The sequence below is a fragment of the Condylura cristata genome, unplaced genomic scaffold (genome assembly GCF_000260355.1).
Source record: "Condylura cristata isolate star-nosed mole 26May11 unplaced genomic scaffold, ConCri1.0 scaffold00005, whole genome shotgun sequence".
Classification (NCBI taxonomy): Eukaryota; Metazoa; Chordata; class Mammalia; order Eulipotyphla; family Talpidae; genus Condylura; species Condylura cristata.
In genome coordinates this window covers 1,885,676-1,903,964 of record NW_004567106.1, presented here as the reverse complement: position 1 = coordinate 1,903,964, position 18,289 = coordinate 1,885,676, and the positions used below count along the sequence as shown (strand labels likewise).

At 41.2% G+C, this 18,289-nt stretch overlaps 1 protein-coding gene across 2 annotated transcripts in view; it reads right to left on the bottom strand.

Moving 5' to 3' along the window:
- GLI3 (GLI family zinc finger 3) overlaps window positions 1-18,289 on the bottom strand; it is a 262,659-nt gene that overhangs the window by 108,629 nt on the left and 135,741 nt on the right. For both annotated transcript variants that reach the window (XM_004676650.1, XM_004676651.1), the window contains exon 3: window positions 3,297-3,402. In XM_004676650.1, the coding sequence (XP_004676707.1) occupies window positions 3,297-3,402 (106 nt within the window). The remainder of the gene's footprint in view (window positions 1-3,296; window positions 3,403-18,289) is intronic.

The following is an 18,289-nucleotide window of genomic DNA, read 5'->3' as shown; positions in this document are numbered from 1 at the left end:
ATTCCATTATTACTTCTAACATTGTATTTGAAACTATTTAAGTTTCTACACTTTCTGCTGCCTAACTATACTCTGTAGATAATGCAGTGGGAGTTAAGTAGGGTAAACTAAAGGCATTCCATTTAACAAACTGGGTTCTTTAACACAAACTGACATATTTCCGTACATATTTATAAGGCTTGCTGGTTATTATCAAGCTGTAATTGCAGTTGTTCTAACACCTAATAAGCTATGGTTGGAAAAACAAAGGCAGGTTAATTTGTGATTTCCTCTACTCATTCAGAGGCAAATTAAGTGTCAAACAGCTAATACAGAACATATTTCATTTTATGAGATTTTAATTTAATTCTGCACCATATCATTGATGCCTTAATATGGGGTGGTTTATCTAAAAAGAAGAGCAATTTATAAACCTCTTTTCAATAGACTCTTTAATGATAGCCTATGATAGCATAATTATCACAGCGTCTGCCATCCTTCTAAACAGAGATCTGCTGGCATTTCTTTCCATCATCAATACGGACTCTGTTTGCAAGAGATTTATAATTTAATTTTTAAAGTTGGCACAAGAAGAATAATTATGTGTACAAAAGAATGAGAATGTTCCCAAATTTTGTCTTCTTATAATTAAACATATTTATTCTAAAAGTCTAGCATGCTCACTTGATCTCATTTTCTCTGAGACAATTAAATAACAAGCACTTTGGAAGTCAAGTTCTAGATAAAATCACTTTACTTTTCTAGGTTACCACTTTACCCTTCAGCAAAAGATATACTTTTCATATTTCAGAAACTAGGCCACATTCACCTGACTTGTCCTCCAGTCCAAGATCACTGGCATCTACTTATAGCACCTCAGAAGGTACAGAAGCAACCCAGGCAGTCAAGGCCAAGTCAGGCCAGAAAAGAAACCAAGGATCCTGCATGCCCCAGGTGGCCGGCAGTGCTGACTCAGCACCTGTTCAGCTGCTGTGCTTTAGTGATGTCACTGAACATTTCACTGAACGCTTTCTACAGTTTGAGAGAGAGGCAGTATTGCAGCTTACTTCATTCCCATGGAAAGAAAACAGGACAGAAAAATGGAAGGAGAGGAGTGGTTATGGGAGGCCCTGGACAGTTGAAAATTTGCATATAAGTTTTCACTCTCCCCAAACTTAATTGCAGTTGTCACTCTGGATCACTGGGAGACTGATCTCAGGACCCTTTTTCCTTTCTTGAACATCAGTCCCTTTCCTTAAACACACAGTGCTATCACGACAGTCAGTCTCTGAGACAGTCAGCCACAGGGACACGTGAATTAGATCCAAAAGTGAGTCATTGGAGCTGGAGTTTATCCTGCAAAAAAGGAAGGCAGCTGAGCCTTACATTACACCCAGCCTTATATAGCGGGTCTTTGAAAACTATATGTTTAGGCAGATAGAAGATAAATAAGTCAATTACTGCTACAGTATCCTAACGTATGGGTGAAAAAAGCAGGAAGCACTATAATCTATAGAAGCTCCAGCTCAGCTATCTGAAATGCAACCTCCTCCTCTCCCAGGATTGTCCAAACTTGATGGGGCTTACCTTGAGGTGCTTGGATCACTGAACCATTACTCTGAGTACAAAGATCAGAATCTAGGCTACATAATGTGGCTATGTGAATGCTTTCTATTGTTACATTCTACCACAGACTTGGGGTTTTTATTGATAATGTCATCTTTTAATGTAATTAAAAGGCAAACTATAATGAACCCAGAGGAACTAGTTCAGTCTATCATATAAATTTCAGTTTCTCAAATGTCTCTATAACAGCATTTTTGAAAGAATGAAGAGTGAAGAATTTGGAGGTTCCATAGAAATCTGATTTACATTGCTACATCACTGCAGAAATGGAACCTGGAAGGAATCAGTCATGAGGCTCCAAGGCTGAACAGGTCCAGGCTGTCTCCAAATCACAGGGCAGAGCCCCCACTGAGGGCCCCGGGGTCCCATTGTGCTGCAAACCTCTGTAAAATGGGGTGAACTATATGGCAGGTTTCAGCCTAAATTTGGAGTTTTGAAACTTTCCCCTTATATGGGGTTGGGGGTCTAATTGGCCTTAAAAGTCTTAGTGAGTGTATTTTTAGCAGGCTTTAGAATCCTGTAAATACTTATGTTCTAGGGAAAAGCTGAAGAGCAAGTCACAAGTTTCTGTATTCTCTTTCTATAAATACCCACTTCTCCTTTAATGCTTATAGAAGTCTGCAACACAGATTTATTACTTACCTCCAGGCAAATCTGCTCTGAAATTACAATTCAGTAATGGGAGATGGATCCAAAAAACTGTTGGTAAAATATTATATGTGTACTTGGGCATGTAGTTAGGGTTGTTAATATCAATTAATTCTGTTCACAGAGGAGGACTTGTTATAAAACAACTTCATTTTTCTTTGGCATATATATAATTACACAGCTGTAACTAATAGCCATGGAGATGCAATCTACCATCTAAATAACCAGCATTATTCTTCAAAGTATTATTTGTGCTTTTCTAACTTTACTGTCTCAGAATGAAGGGTGATTACCAGATATGACTAAATGCATCTATCAAATAGACAGTGAAGGACAGCCCCTCCAGAGAGGAACTTGAGTTATTGTAGTACAGACAATTTTCTGGACGACACTATGAAGAATATCATTTTAAATTTGCAAGTCCACTATTCTTTTTTGCTTCAAATGGAGTAACACACTGTTTCTTTCCAGGAGACATTCTCCTTCCCTTTCCAATGTATGTTATCACCACCATTTTTTCCTTTTATCTTTGAGTAAACCATGTGTTTGATCACATTTGCCATTTTGTTGGGTGACATTCCCATCCATCAAGTGAATGTTGGTGTTTGCACCAGGGGGGCTATGAAAATTTACCATAAAAATTTCATTATGATCCATTGTGAGCCTTGGGACAAGATTTTCACCTAACAAAAATTTTAGCATGAGAAACTTCACACTTTAATTGCAATCAAAGACATATTCTGAGAAGTCCCCTTCCATTAGGCCTCTACTTTTGAACTTAATAGTTACAGTCCACAGAATACATGTCAGCAAAAATATAGGGAAAACTTGGCAGCCACCTGAGGGAACAAGCATTCTTCAGGAGGCAGCAGGCCTGCTTCAGTGTGTCCAGAACAGATAGGCCTGCCGGATTTCAAAAGTAAATCTTAAACGTCTGTCATATCTTCAAAGGCCAACAGCTGTGTTGTTAACAAAAAAGTCCTGAGATTGTAAAAGCCAGTATTTTGTTCTGCTTCCTTAGCAGCTAAAGTTGTAATACTCACACATGCAAGGGTGGAATCGGAGACGGATCATAATGGTAACGCCCCTCATGGTGTCGCGATTCGATTGGCACAGGAGGATGAAATGCAGGAAAAAGATGAGGCGGGTCTGAAAAAAGAAAGAAAGTCCACCCTGTAAAAAAGAAACACTCTGAAACAGAACTCCAGTGTCTGAAGCAACTCCTCTAGATGGCTTCCATGACATGCTGGTTTCCTCAGATCTCTTAATCCCTTATGAATTTCTGGAAAAACTGCTCAGGGTCCATCATGATGCTAAGGGAGACACTGCAGCTGCAAGACCAAGTAAATAATACCTGCACCTGAGAAAGGAGAATCTACGAATGCAAGGGGATCCCAGGGAGGAAAGAATCAGTACATGGCTCGCTCGAGGAGAGAGACCAGTAGGTGTAGACGGACTGAGCATGCCACAGAAAACAAGAGAAGCAGATCTTAAGATTATTATTTTTATTATTTTGAAGTGAATTTTAGACAGATATAACAGTTTCATTTCTCTCATGCCTTGATGCTTTGTAAGGGAAGTAGTCCTTTCTCAAGTTCCTCTTAGAATTCACAGCATTTCTACCACCTCTTCTTTTTTTTTTTAAGATTTATTTATTTATGCATACAGAACTGGGGTATAGGCCAGAGATGCAGGGGGTGACAGGATTCACCAGAGACACAGTGGGGAACAGAACAGGCTGAATGACAGAATATACTGCTGAGGGGAGCAGTGGGAAGGTCAGGAGAGGTCTGCCTCTCCATGCAGATCACCTCCGGGGCCGGGGATGGAACTGGCACTGACGTGGCTGCCGCTCACTTGCAGGGCTGCGTCCTAACCCATTGTGCCACCGGAGAGGGCTCTCTACCACCTCTTCTTTAAGTACTCGTTTTCCTCCTTCTTGTTTTGGATTAGACTCCACAGCCCCAGCACAGGGTCACAAGACCTGGCTGGAAGGGTGAAGCTGAGCTCCCTGGGAGGGAAGTTTGGAGCAAACTGAGAGGGGCCTGTCTTTAAGTCTGACATCCACCTTGGATCGGAACCTGCTGCCCTTCATGTTTTACTGAGTTTAATGTTCAACCTGGGCTCCTGTGTGTGTGTGTGTGTGTGTGCACTTTTTTAAAATAGATTCTCTTCCTCCACCTACTTGTGGCGACTTCCAGGGATGGCCTCTGTCAATCCTAAAAATAAACCTTTTTTTTCCTACATAGTGATACTGAAAAGAGTTTTGCCTATTTTATTATCAGAAGAATGGTTGCTATTTTGTAACAGGCACTAAGTTGTATTAAAGTTTCAAAGAAGCAAAATAAGTAAGTACAAAATAGGGCCCTCCCTGGTGACAGAGTGGGTTGGAGTGCTGCAGTGGGAAGCCAAGCCAAGCCATGGCACTTCAATGGAGTTCTATACCACCCTGGAGGTGACCCACATGGTTCGGCAGACCTTTCCTGTCTCATCCACTGCTCCCCTCCACAGTGTACTTGGTCGTTATGCCTGCTCTGCTCCCCACTCGGTTTCTGGTGAATCCTCTCACCACCTCTGGTCTGTCTCTCTTTTTGTATGCATAAATAAAATTTAAAAAAAAAATGTTAAAAAAAAAGTCCAAAATACAAAATGCAGAGGTATGCATGCTCCTGTGCTGGGAGACTGACATTACAGAAGACCTGGCAAACTCAGTCTTCAAATCTAATCTTATTTTCTCCTTCCACCTGTGGCCATTTTGGCATGCAGCCATCAAACTACTATTTCCAAAGACGCCTAGGAAATTATCTATACACCAGGCCAGCTTTAAAAGGACTTCCACCTATTTCCAAAATTCAGAAAATTCTGGGTTGACCTAAGGGCTGCATAACAATATAGGCAATACCAAATGCGAAGATGCTGTCCACAGGCACTAAGTCACTGCTGAGAGAAGTGACCCAGAAGCTCTATGTGCAGAAGGTGGGGTGGTGGCTATGCCAACCACAGCCTTGGGTATGAGTGGCACCCCTTCACTAAAAAATTTCCTTAACTTAGTTCCTGTAGATGACTAGTATGTGTGTGTGTGGTAAATGTGTGTGTGTGGTTTTCACTGTTCTCCCTTAATATTTCTCAGTTTTTCCAAATTTTCTTCAATGAATGGTTTAGAATGAAAACATAAAACTTTTTAAGGAAAAATTTCAATACCTTCCTTCTTTTGCTTTGAATTTTGCCTTGCTATTTTCCTTTGAGAATCAGTTATGAAAAAAATAAATAAATAAAAATCCATTAACATAGTATCAATAGAATCAAAGCTTCAACTCCAACCTAACTTAGAACCCAGAAAACGTCTTTGATTGAAGGAGGACTAGCATATTGAAAATATCAATTACTCTCTGTGCTTATATTTGTAAGATAAAGGGAGGGAGGTGTGGGATGTATAAAGAAAGGAACCCCTTGGAATTACCACATTTTTGTTGCTGTGATGTCAGGATGCACAAAAAAAATGCTGGAAATTCAATATTTGAAGGGTATACCTGATCATTTAATCACATTTCATATATCTTATAACTAATCTTATTTTCTCCATGTGTATACACATACGAATTATAACAAGGCATAAAGCCAAGTTTTTTATATATACAGGGATGAAGTGGATGAATCTATTTTAAGCGCACTATTTAAGAGCTGATATTAAGATGTCTGAGTCAGTTCTTCTGGATTCAAATCTTGACAGTTGCATGAAAATTCTGAAATTTTATCCAGCACTGTCTTCAAACTCAGTGTACCACATAACTCAGTAACCCTGCAGAGCCAAAATGACCTATTTCTTTCAACCAGTTTCAACAAAAATTATTCTTCTTTCCCAAGTCAACATAAAATTGTATAGTCCGCTTCACTAGCTTGAAAGTTTGATATATACCCAGTGAATGGTTCTTGATTTTAAATTTTGAAGTATGTCCAAATGAATCCCACTTGGTCCAGGTCAGGTGGACGGCCCTTGACCTGGAGAAGGTACGTCACCTCCTTCTTCCTCTTCTCCTTCCTTAGGGGTTGCTGCTGCTGAGAACACACTTCCTTTCTGCAGATGTCAAACTTAACATATGTCATCTACTCTGGGAATCAGAGAAACAAATCTATTTAGAACTATGTGTAAATTAAACATTCGTCAAATCTGACCCCCTTCTAACAGCTTTTCCCACAGGTCATTTTTTATGGCTGGTTTGAGCAATATGCAACACCTGTGTCAAGCTGGAAAGTATGTTTACTTGTTCTTGGCTCTTCATGTGATCAGATTCTCTGCACATGACAAGTGGGTGCTAAATAATCTAATGTGCTCTATGTGTGTACAAATATGAATCATAACAAGACATGCAACCATATTTTCATATACTCATGGATGAAATGTATAACTTTATTATACATGCTATATATGCCTTACATATCCAGGATGTAACAGTTACTATATTTAATGAGTATTAATAATGAAGGTGCACTGAATATATACACCAGGATGAAGATCAAACAATTCATTTTTTTTAAGATTTATTTATTTATTCATATAGAACTGGGGTACAGGCTAGAGATGCAGAGGGTGAGAGGATTCACCAGAGACAGAGCGGGGAGCAGAACAGGCAAATCGACAAAGTACACTGCTGAGGGGAGCAGCGGGCGGGTCAGGAGAGGTCTGCCACGCCATGTGGATCTCTTCTGGGGCCGGCGGGGATCAAACTCATGCGGAATTGGCTTTAGCTTCTTAGTGCTGTGCTTTAACCCTCTGCGCCACCAGGGAGGGCCCCAAACAATTCATTTTTAAAAATCAAAAAAGTATACATAAATCTGTTTCCCAAGGAAAAAAACACAAGACAACTACAGATATCTTACAGGCATTTCCTTCAAGAAATTATTTCCTTCAAGAATAGAATATTAATTCACTTCTCTCTCTCCTTTCAGAATGGAAGAAAAAAATTCAAAACATTGCAAAAATATTTGAGTGAAAATATAAAGTGCAATTATTGGGGTGTTTATTAGTCCTTTCTGGCTGTTGAGTATGTACTGTTTCATGAGTAAAAGTTAATGCTGACTGAAAGTATGTGACTCCTCCTGTAACATTCTTTGCACAAAGTGTTTATTTATGGTCCAAGAAAATATATGAATTCTGGATTCTGTAATTATATTAAATAAAGAACAAAAAATTAATGGATATGACCTGACTTGACTGAAGACATCTGGTTTTAGTTTAAGTCTTTCACTGTTACTATTTGTTTCCCTCTTGATTTCTCTGGGACTGATGAGATCTGTGCAAACAATTGTACATTGTGTCAGTTATCAGTGGAAATCATACCTCTTCAGCCACTTTCTGGGAAAATGCAATGGAACACCCCTCTTCCAATTCAAGACATGCTTGACCATGATTTAACAGTGTAAATGAAGAAGAAAATGAGTGTGAACTTAATGGAGTACAGTGTGATGCTGATTTATAAAGAGGCACACCTAAAACTCGTGTTATAGTGCAATAGCACTCCAATGAAAAAAAAATTATTCAGCACAGTGTCTCTGGACATAAATAACATTAGCCCTAACACATTTCTAAAACCAAGGAAGAAAAAAAAAAAAATCCCTCATTCTCAAACTATGAGAGCTTTCCTTGCATCTGACTTGTGGTTTCTAGATGGAAGGTCAGCAACATAGTTGGTCACCGGCCCAGGGAACTGCCAGGAGAACCCTCCTGACATGAAGAGTCCAAGTCGCCATAGCTACCATCATCACCCACCTTGCAGATTATTTACCCGTGAGCAGTGCAGGCATGGCGAATCATAACTCAAATTTATGTGTAATAGTTCCGGCGCCGCGGCCATCTCCTGTTCTGGCCCTTGACAAAACACCACATGATGACTTTCCTAAGTCAGGCAAAAACTGCTGAAGCAGAAGGAAGTGCCACTAGACCTGGCTACCTCCTATTTATCATACAATTTCCTGACTGATGGTTCCACAAACCAGCTGCTAAGTGCTGTGTACTCTACTGTCAGCAAACTAACTGGCTAAATGGAAGACAGGGAGAAAAGTGTGTGGAACTGGTGGAATCAATTTTACTGAGGGAATTAAAATTCTACCAGGTAGGGGTGAGCCTAAGGAGCAGTGGTAAGCAGTCAACTGGACATGCTTATGGTTGCAAAGATGATTTATTACAGACTTACAGGAGATTTGACTATGGGACCAAATTCCTCTTAGACTAAACCAAGATTTGAAGAAGGTGTATTATGCGAGGCTTGAGTGGAATAGTCTTTAAACCCCATAAATATGTAATTGGCTTGACACATGTTTAAATTGAAATGCATAGTAAAAATATTTGTGCTGGGTATACTTGTCAGTATTCGATTTCACGCTGGCTGTCATCACGCTACACATTAAGAGTCTCATTAGGAACGGAAAGCATTGATTTTTAGGTCTCTTCACAACAGCCTGGGATGATCATAAAACCTGTAGCCAGAGAGAGACACTTGGAGATTCATTTTTAGTTGCATCACTCTCCAAGAAATAGTTTTTGTATCCTCAGGCTATAAGATCTCTCAGAAGCCATTCTGGGGTACTGTCTTTTAAGGTTTGAAATTTACATACAAAGATACTAGATTAAAAAAAAGAGATCAAAGTCTGCTCAGTTAGTGCCCTGAAGGGGTAATTCACCAAATGGTACTTCAGTGGCCTGAAAGTGCCCAAAAAACAGCACTGGAGGACCCACAAGAGTAAACTGCCAAAGGCACACAGTCTCCTGGCTTATTTAAATACTGAAGTCTTCTGTACACTGACTTTGGAATTTATTCTAGATCAGAGCTAGAGATTATTATTTTTTTTGTCTTTATAAATTCAGCCCTTCCTGTAGGAATGCCTAGTGTCCTCAAATTCACAGTTGCCTACCATAGACTGAGATACTGAAACCACAAATAGGCAACATTCACTACCCCAAAACCCATACCTACCAAATGAGAGGCCTCACTGAGAGAGATGGTCATCAGACAGTGAGGTACTGAAGTAGCCAGGGCCTCACTGCTATCTCTTCCTGATTTGGGCATCTCTGTTCAACCCCTCAGCTCATATAACATTTCTTTCAGGGCTCTGTGGCCCAAGGTACAAATCCCCATGTAGACTGACTCTACACCCAAACTGACTTGCTTATTTGGATTCCAAATCTCTGCCTGTAGCTAGAATTTCCCAATTGATAACTGTCTGGGAAAGAGATAATCTGGCCCCTCAGATGAACCCCTGGGATGCATGACCAGGGAATGTCAAGATCAGCAAGGCAACCATGCCCCCCACCCCAACTCACACACACCAGTCTACTGTGAGCAGAAATCTATGGACAGCTAGAAGGACCAGCTATAGACTTGCTGGGCATCCCGAGGAAATCATTCATGGAACACTTGATAGAGCTCAGGAATTAATCTTCCTTCAGTCTCATATACATGTCACGTGGAGTTAGAATATTGCCAATAATTTGTGTTGATCATGTCGTTTATAAAACTCTCCGACATATAGTCATGTAAGAAACACTGGTTTTAGTATACTCTAGACTCTAGAATAAAAATCTATTATGGGCCATCCCTGGTAATGCAGTAGGTTAAAGCACAGCACTATGAAGCTATCCACAGCCAATGCAGTGTGAGTTCAATCCCTCGCCAGGGAGGTAATCCATATGGCTTGGCAGATTCTCCTGACCCACCCACTGTTCCCCTCAGCAGTGTATTTTTCTGCCAATCTGCTTGTTTTGCTCCCCACTGTATAGCTAGTGAATCCTATCACCACCACCACCCTGCATCTCTGGCCTATACCCCAGTTCTTATGTGCACACATTTAAAAAATAAAAAAAGACTACATTTAAATAAATAAATAAAAATCTATTATTTTGTCATTTTCTAACATAGCAGGAGACTTAGCTTGAAGGGCATATGTTATGGGCTGTATACACATGTGTCTACTGAGCTTTTTCAAATAAGGTTTTATTGGAATACAGGTATGTCTTTGTTTACATATTGTCCATAGAGACTTTTAAACCACAATAGTAGACTTGTTGCAACAGAGAACACATGACCAAAGAAACCTCATGTATATATGACCTAGCTTATTATAGAAAACATTTTGACAAACCCCATCTAAAGCACCATGCAAAAGTAATCTTCAGAAACTTTACTATTGTAGAAAAAACATGCATCAATTTTTTTCTATACGGATATGTTCTTGAGAGGTAATACTACCCTTGTGAAATATTTATACATCAATTTAAATGAACTAGAAAGATCTTAATAGCAGAAGCATCCACAACAGTAGTTATTTAGAAAAACAATAGCAAAGGTTTGTTGATTCTAGCAAAACCTATTCTAAGTAAATTCTAAGAACATTAGATGAAATTTATCATGTCTGTGATAATTATCAGATAATAATTACTAATAATTATCTAATAATAATTATGTAACATTTTCAAATTCATACTTTCTAAGAAGTTAAGAAAAACATACACAAAGTTACATATAAAGCTAACTAACAACAAAATCTATGTATTTCTAAAATTGGAGAAATTGTCATTTCTGGCAACTACCCAACATTCCTTACTTCCCTTCCATAAATTTCCCTGGCATTCCCCATGACTAAAGTAGCAAAATTGCTGCCATTTCTTCTATGCAAGCAAGTAGACATATCAAATTAATTTAATTAATATTTTAGACTTCAATGCTACCCAGCAGTCTGCTTTGGTCATATCACAATTCATCCATGCCATTCTCCTTAACAAACATATTATTTGTTTCCACAGAATAAAAAAAAAAAAGAAAAGAAATCTGAAAAAAAAAAAAAAAAACCCCTCTGTAAGTGAAAAAAATCTCTGCCTTTAGCACCTCCAACATCTTAGTACATTGTTCGGATAAAAGTCACATTTGTTGAGTTCTCAATGGCTAAAATACACCACTTCTCTCCCTACAGGCCAGCTACTAAGAACCTTCCATCCAGAGTCTTTGGCTTGCCTCTTGCTTATGATCCCATACATATTTATTTATGATATATTTGTTGTTTCTAGCTTTCTTGCCAAGATAAGAGAGAGAAAGTAAACAGAAGGAAAGCCAGTAAAGAAAAAATAAAAGCAGGTTTATAGCATTATACCTAAAATATAGAACTCTCCCAGGGAAATCATGAAAGCACTCAAGGGATCACTACATTTAAAAGTGGACAAAATTATTTACGTGGAAATATGCTAATGCAATATTTTCAGTGATAGTTTTTGAAACAGGTTACAAATAACATTTTCTTCTATCAATACCATTTTTTTTTAATATATAGCAATTTGAAAAGCTAATCCATAGTTGAAAAAATATACATTAGGATTTTTTCTGCCAATGAAGAGAAAGCAGAGGATGAACGTTTCCAGGAAAGCATTTGATATCTCAGATCTAACTACCAAAGCCTTGGAGACACAATGGACTCAGAAGTGCCCAGTTAAGTAAAGTAACAATTAATCAATAAAGGTGAGGGCTAGAAGTTGTACCCTATCCAAAATAAAGCCACCTCAAAGAAAATGTTCCAAATCCTTTTTTCAGTGCAGTTAAAATGAGTGAAATGGGTAGTGAAATGTGAAAGCAAAGGGATATAATGCTTTAGATTTCATGAAGCTTGTGAAGACTTCCTTGTGGGGTCCTCTTGACCATGCTAAAATAATTTCCAAAGTTCTGTTATTTCCCTAAAATCTTATTTCTCTTTACTTCCTATTGTCATCACAGTAATGAGAACTAAGCAGGAAAATTTTCATTATTTGCTTAAAAAGCTAAGTGATCCACCCGAAGTTGCATAGGTTAAGGCCTCAGGATGCCAACTGGTGCTTCTATTCCACTACCCAATGGGCGCTGGGAACAACCCCACCAACACCCTCTCTTTCAGTGGGGAAGAATTCTAGCACCTTCATGGGTTCCCAAATCGTTGCTCAATCCTACTTCTGAAGCATAAAACATGAGGAGCACTGGGCACATAAACCCAGGCCTGCCTCTTTGGAGATTGAAGTGAGGCTCAGGCATAAGGGGGTTCATCTTTGTCTTCCATAGCAGAGAACAATGCAAGTAACCAAGGAGAGCCACTCATCCATGGGCACCTTAATACAATGAAGGCACTGAAAGTCAGCAGTGACCTTAAACATATCTTGGTATCTGTGAACCATTGAGAAAGGAACGAGGCACATATCCATTCTGCTCAGAATCGGATGAGAGGTTGTTAAGAGTAGGTTATTGACTCTCCCTTTAATCTCCACCACCTACACCCCACTGGAAGTTCCTATCAAACATCAATTAAAGGTGCTCTAAGATTTACTCCACTAATAGTAATCAGTAATAATGGTGGAATCAATCATGACTATAACTACAAGTCACTGTGTAACAGGTGGTCCCCAGGAAAAGGGAGGTTCCAGGCTCCCTACCCCACCCAAGGAAGGGTGGAGCTGAGCAGGGAGGAGGAGATGCTACAGAAGAGACTGGGAGAAGGTGGGAAAAGGATGGAGACCAAGAAGGAGACCTAGAGGAGGCACATGGAGCAGAGAGCCATGTGAAGAGGCTGTCCTTGCTTCTTGACCTTGGAGTTGTACCAGGGACTTGGAGGACATGGAAGGAGAAACTTGAAACAGACATGGATAAGAGACACAGGTAGAGACTAACAGTGGCAGTGTTTATGTTCATTTTGATTTTGCTTTCTTTCTTCTACCCTTGTCTGGTCATATCTGCCCCTTTCCTGTGGATCCATACCAGAAACTGCCTTACTTAGATTTGTGGCAAACTCTTGGGCCTCAGAGGTTCTACTTTGGATCAAAACTGGTTGGCTGGGCATTTACCCACAAGGGGATGGGTAACTTAGGGTCTTGATTTAAAAACTTTCTGCTTTTTCTTTATTGCACACTAATTGCATTATAGTTCCTTTGCATTAAAGGTCTCAGGCACTAAAGTACGTTTTTGTCTTGCCGTAGCAGATGATAGAACCTATTTATAGCAGGCAAGTTTGGGGGTTCTGGGGTACTTCTTACCGTGCCTGGTAACAACTGAACATTTTAATGTGTCAGGCACCCCACTGAACTTTTTAGACTTTTGGGCTTGTTTACTTCTTCCTATAACCCAGTCAGGTCAAGCAGTAGGCATCTGTCCATTCTCATGGAAAAGAGACCTGGTTAAGGGCCTCATCCAGGGAGATATGGGGAAAGAGTGGTAAAGCAGATCTTTTTCACACCAAAACCAACATACTTTTAACGCTTCTTACCATGTCACTGTTAGAATTCAGACTTTTTACTATCTCTTACCTAAATTACATCCTCCAGAAGTATATCCCCAAAACCTAGTCTGGATCATGTCCCTCTGTAAACAGTGCTAAAGCCAAAAGGTGGTGTTACAGGTGGTGCCCCTGGAGGGGCTTTCTGATAAGGATAGATAGCCCCAGGGAAAATGCTAAAAAGTGGGGGTACAGTGAAAGTGGTTGCCATTGGGGAGCAGAGTCATTCAGTCTTCGGGATTCAAGGTTTTTGGATCATCAGCATTTGGAGTCAGAAGATTCTGGCACCCACCATGCTGACCTTCCAGAAGCCTGTTGCAACTACTGAAGGTGGAGGCCTCCAGTGGCAAATCTCGAAGAGGAAAAGTTTAGAAGTTTTGCAATTAACAAAGCGACTGAAACTGTTCCCAGTTTTACTGAGGTTACAGCCTGGCCCATAAGGTGAAGACCTGGAGCTGGACACCTCACTGAGCTGTGAGTGTGGCCACTTGTCAGACCGTTCAGTCATCGCAGTTGCTGTCTTGAATGTTGCTTGTCTGAGCTGGTGCTGAACTGGGGCATCCCAGAAGCTCTAGGAAGGACTCTTGCTGTGTCCTCTGTTGTCTTCGAGAGTAAAAGCCTGGCCTAGAGTCTGATTTGACCGCTGCATGCTTCAGGTTGACAGAGGCGGGAAGACGCCATCTTGGACACACGGCCTATTGTTTGGCTGACCTCCGCATCCTTAGTGGTGGAACACACCATTTTATAGCTGCTTTTGTATAGGACTGAAAAATACTGAACGCTGCTTTGAGTGAGGTAAAGACCATTTTTGGCCACAGTACCTCTTTGTTTCCCTAGTTTGTTAAATAAATTTCACTTGAAATTGTTTGTCCCTGAACCTGAGTAGACTTACATTGTGCATGTAGGTGAAGAACTCAGAGAGTGACCAGTAAACTATTTGGCCAGGATCCGTGGCCAGTTTTAGTGGTTCTTGCTGCTCTGTGCCACATCCCTGATCCCCAAATCTTCACCAAATCTGGAGCTACAGAACCATTCCAGCTCAGCTCAACTTGTTTACCCTGGAGTTCAGGGCCCACAACAAATTAGCTGGTCCCAGGGCAGCTCTCCGTAGTCCATGAGTCAGAGCTCTCTCAGGCAGCCGTTCATTATTAAAGTTTATGGTGCCTCGTCCACTAAGAATAAATTTCCTTTCATGAAAATCTCATTCCATCTTCAACATTCATGCAAATACCAACCCCTCAGTCAAGCTTCCCTGAGGACCTACAGGGACTATTTGCTTCTCTCCTCTGCCACTCAGGTTATGTGGGGCACTCTGGACAACCAATAGCACTCTACATGAAGCCACAGCGCGTCCTCACCGTTTTTCAGGCCTCTCTCATCTGAATCAAAGCCCTGTGGGCCTGCTCAGTCCTCCCCTTCACACCAGAATGTGTGTACTGAAGACAGAGCTAAACATACAGCCGAGCCTATAAACACACACAAAACATGAGCGTTGACTGTCAGGCAACCTAGTGAGGAACCCCTGAGCTGCTACTCTGTCTAATCAGAATGGCCAACTCTCCTCCCCAAATTATGTGGAACCTGAGGACAGAAGAGGCTGACTTCCCCTTGCATATTAGTATACACTCAACACATGTTTAATATAGGAAAGAGGAAAAGGGGAATGGCAAGAAAGTAAACATACAATGGCCACAATGGCCCAGACCAGGCTTCCACCTGGGCCCTTCAGGGCTTCCCACCTAACAAGCCTCCCACAACAGGAAAAATAAGAGACCCCAAAGGCACAGCTCCTCCTTGTGCAGAATCCTTGTTGTGCAGGCTGCTAAGCGTTCCCCATGAACATATGTGGGGCCACCTGCCAACAGACAACTCATGCCCTAAGCCAAATCTTACCTCTAAAGTCCATCGTCTAGCTCTAAAAGACAGCCTTCTCCCTGCTTCACCTCAACACCCGTAAGCCAGGGCAGGCTTGATGGTGCTGAGCAATAAGCTCCCTACTTGGGCCTTTTCCAGGACACTGAAAGTCCTTTCCCAGCATGAAGATGTTGATGCTCCAGTGAGTTCAGGATACTTGCATAGGCTACTCAAGACCATATGGAAAAAGTTCTTTGACACAAAAAGGTGGAGGTCAAAAGTTTAAAAGCTCATGACAGAAATGACAAGAGGCCCCTTCGCCCCCACTCTCCCTTTTTTTGTCAATAACATCAAAGGCCCTGACCTGTTCTTAATGCTATTATTGTTATGCCTTTAGAATCCATTGAAATTCCAGCACGTTTATTGCACACTGAGAGCATTGAAAAGCTCCACTTTCCTGTCCCTTAAGCCCTGAATTCTCTCTCTCTATGAAACATCATGAAGCAGAAACACACAAAGCTTTTAAGCAGAGTTTATTTTCTGTGCTTCTTTCATCATGATTGTAAAATAATAAAGTACAAAGAGTAATTCCCTTGCAAGATGAGCAAGGACATTGGAGAGAAAGGAAAGAAATCCCCCCTTGTCAAGGAAAAAAAAAAAAAAACTTCATATCCTGGCCCAGGAGAATGCACATACCAAAACACTTCCCAGTTCATTATTTCTCTTTTCTGCAATCCTCCATTAGCAGTAGGCACACATTTTACAGATTCCCTTGGATTCACTGGCTAGATAAGCATTTATCAAATGGCATCACTGGAGGGAAATATTTTTCTGCCTAAGAGTAGTGCCCAGCTGTGACACAAAAGCAATGGCATCTCCACCACTAATGACTGAGATGGTAAAGTCTGCAAACTCGCATAGATGATGCTTCCTCTGGTCCATTAATAAAGCTGAATATATCAAATTATGATACTGATAGCATGAAGCCAGAAAGGCTGAGATTCAAAGGAAAAATGTCAAAACTGATTTAAGTCATAATTTCACACCTGAACTCTTTCTCTATCCTTTTTGGTACATGGGTCCCTCACGGCTGTGCCTTCTGTGACCATTAGGGCCACATGCCTTCCGAGACCACCTTCTTCCTTCGCTGCCCAGGCAATGCCCAAGCTCCACACCTGACCAAAGCAAACCCCTCTCAGCCCATCTTGCTGCTGCCAGAGCACATTCCTGGGTGTGCACATCACAAGCTCCGCAGCTGCTCAGATGCAAGTTCAGAGCTACCCTGAGCCCCATTCCCCAAAGCTCACCCTTGTGACTTCCTTTCCTCTTGGTGACTCACCCTTTACCACTATCTCAGCTGGCTTGCTATCTTGATTCTTGCCTTTTTTTTAAACGATTTATTTAGTTATGCATAGAGAACTGGAGTGCAGGCCAGAGGTGCAGGGGCAGTGAAAGGATTCACCAGAGACAGAATGGGGAGCAGAACAGGCGGACTGACAAGAGACAGGAGAGGTCTGCCGTGCCATGTGGCTCACCTTGGGATGGGGATCAAACTCAAGCTGAAGTTGTTTTAGAGTCTCAGTGCTATGCTTTAACCCGCTGCACCCCCAGGAAGGGCTTTTAGCCTAATTCTTTTGGGAATGCTGAATAAACTTCAGACCAGCTGGCTACAGTCCTTGAGAGCACCTTCCTCATGATGCTGCCTTTAGCTGTCTAAACCAGGGCAACAGGCACCACGTGCTGGGCCCCTATGCACTAGTACACCACAGTGCTGCAGAGGATGATTGCCACTCTTGTTCCTTTCCCCTTCTACATTTCCTACAACCAGAACTGCTCGGAAATATTCAAGAGAATTCAAGTATCCAGCATGCTGCTTTAGGACTGGGGGAAGTAATAGATCTGGGGGTGTCACACTGTCAGGGACAATTCTTTCTAGAAAGACCAATGGTCCTGGGGCTTTGGGTCTGCAGCTGGTGAGTCTCGGAGACCCCTGCTACTGCTTCCTTCCTATCTCCAACCTCTGCAGTGATTCCTGGAAATATGCTTCTTCAGAGGGAGGTTCTTCCTGAGGTTGATTAGCAGGACCCTGGAGTGGCTCACTCTTCTATGATAGGCACCAGCTCTACGTGCTCTTGCTTTGATCTCCATTGATGACCCCACCCCACACTTTCTCAACGAGCTTCTATTTGAGAGAGAGGAGTCTATAGACACACTTCTAGAAAATGTGGCTCCTTCTCATACTTCACTGTACGTGTTAACAAAGATACAAACAGTGATAATATGAAAATCTCTATGTATTTCAAACAAAGCATGAGCTTTATAACCGACACCATGTAACAGATCACACTGATGGTCATCTTAGAGCCAACTGCATTTTTATAAAATTTATCACCCTATCGGTATGATATCTTAGCAAATTTACCTTTCCCATTGAATTTCTCTCTTTCCAAAATCAGAAGAAAGCCAGTTAACCCACTGAGGAATGCATGCGGAAGCCCCTGCAGGTCAATGCCCATTGGGTACATCCTTCCCACGGTAACCTTCCACTCTCTATCCTTCCACACATTTGAAAATGCTGTCCGTTCTAAGCCATGTTTTATAGACTGACTGAGACAAAAATCAAGAACTATGGCAATAATCTCTTCACCCATTAAAACAGGAATAAAAGGCCCAGCCTTTTTAATGCCACAAAGTTGGTCAAGGTGTGGACCCAGGAAATGGGGAAGTTCCAGGTTCCCTGTTTCACCAGAAGGAGGTTGAAGCTGAGCAGAGAAGAGAGAAATCTGGAGAGGAGACTGGAGAGAAAGGAAGCAGAATGGAAATCCAGAAGATGACCTGAGGGAGCAGAGACATGCGAATAAACTGTGCTTGCTTCTTCTTGGTCCTGGACTGGGTGAAACATATG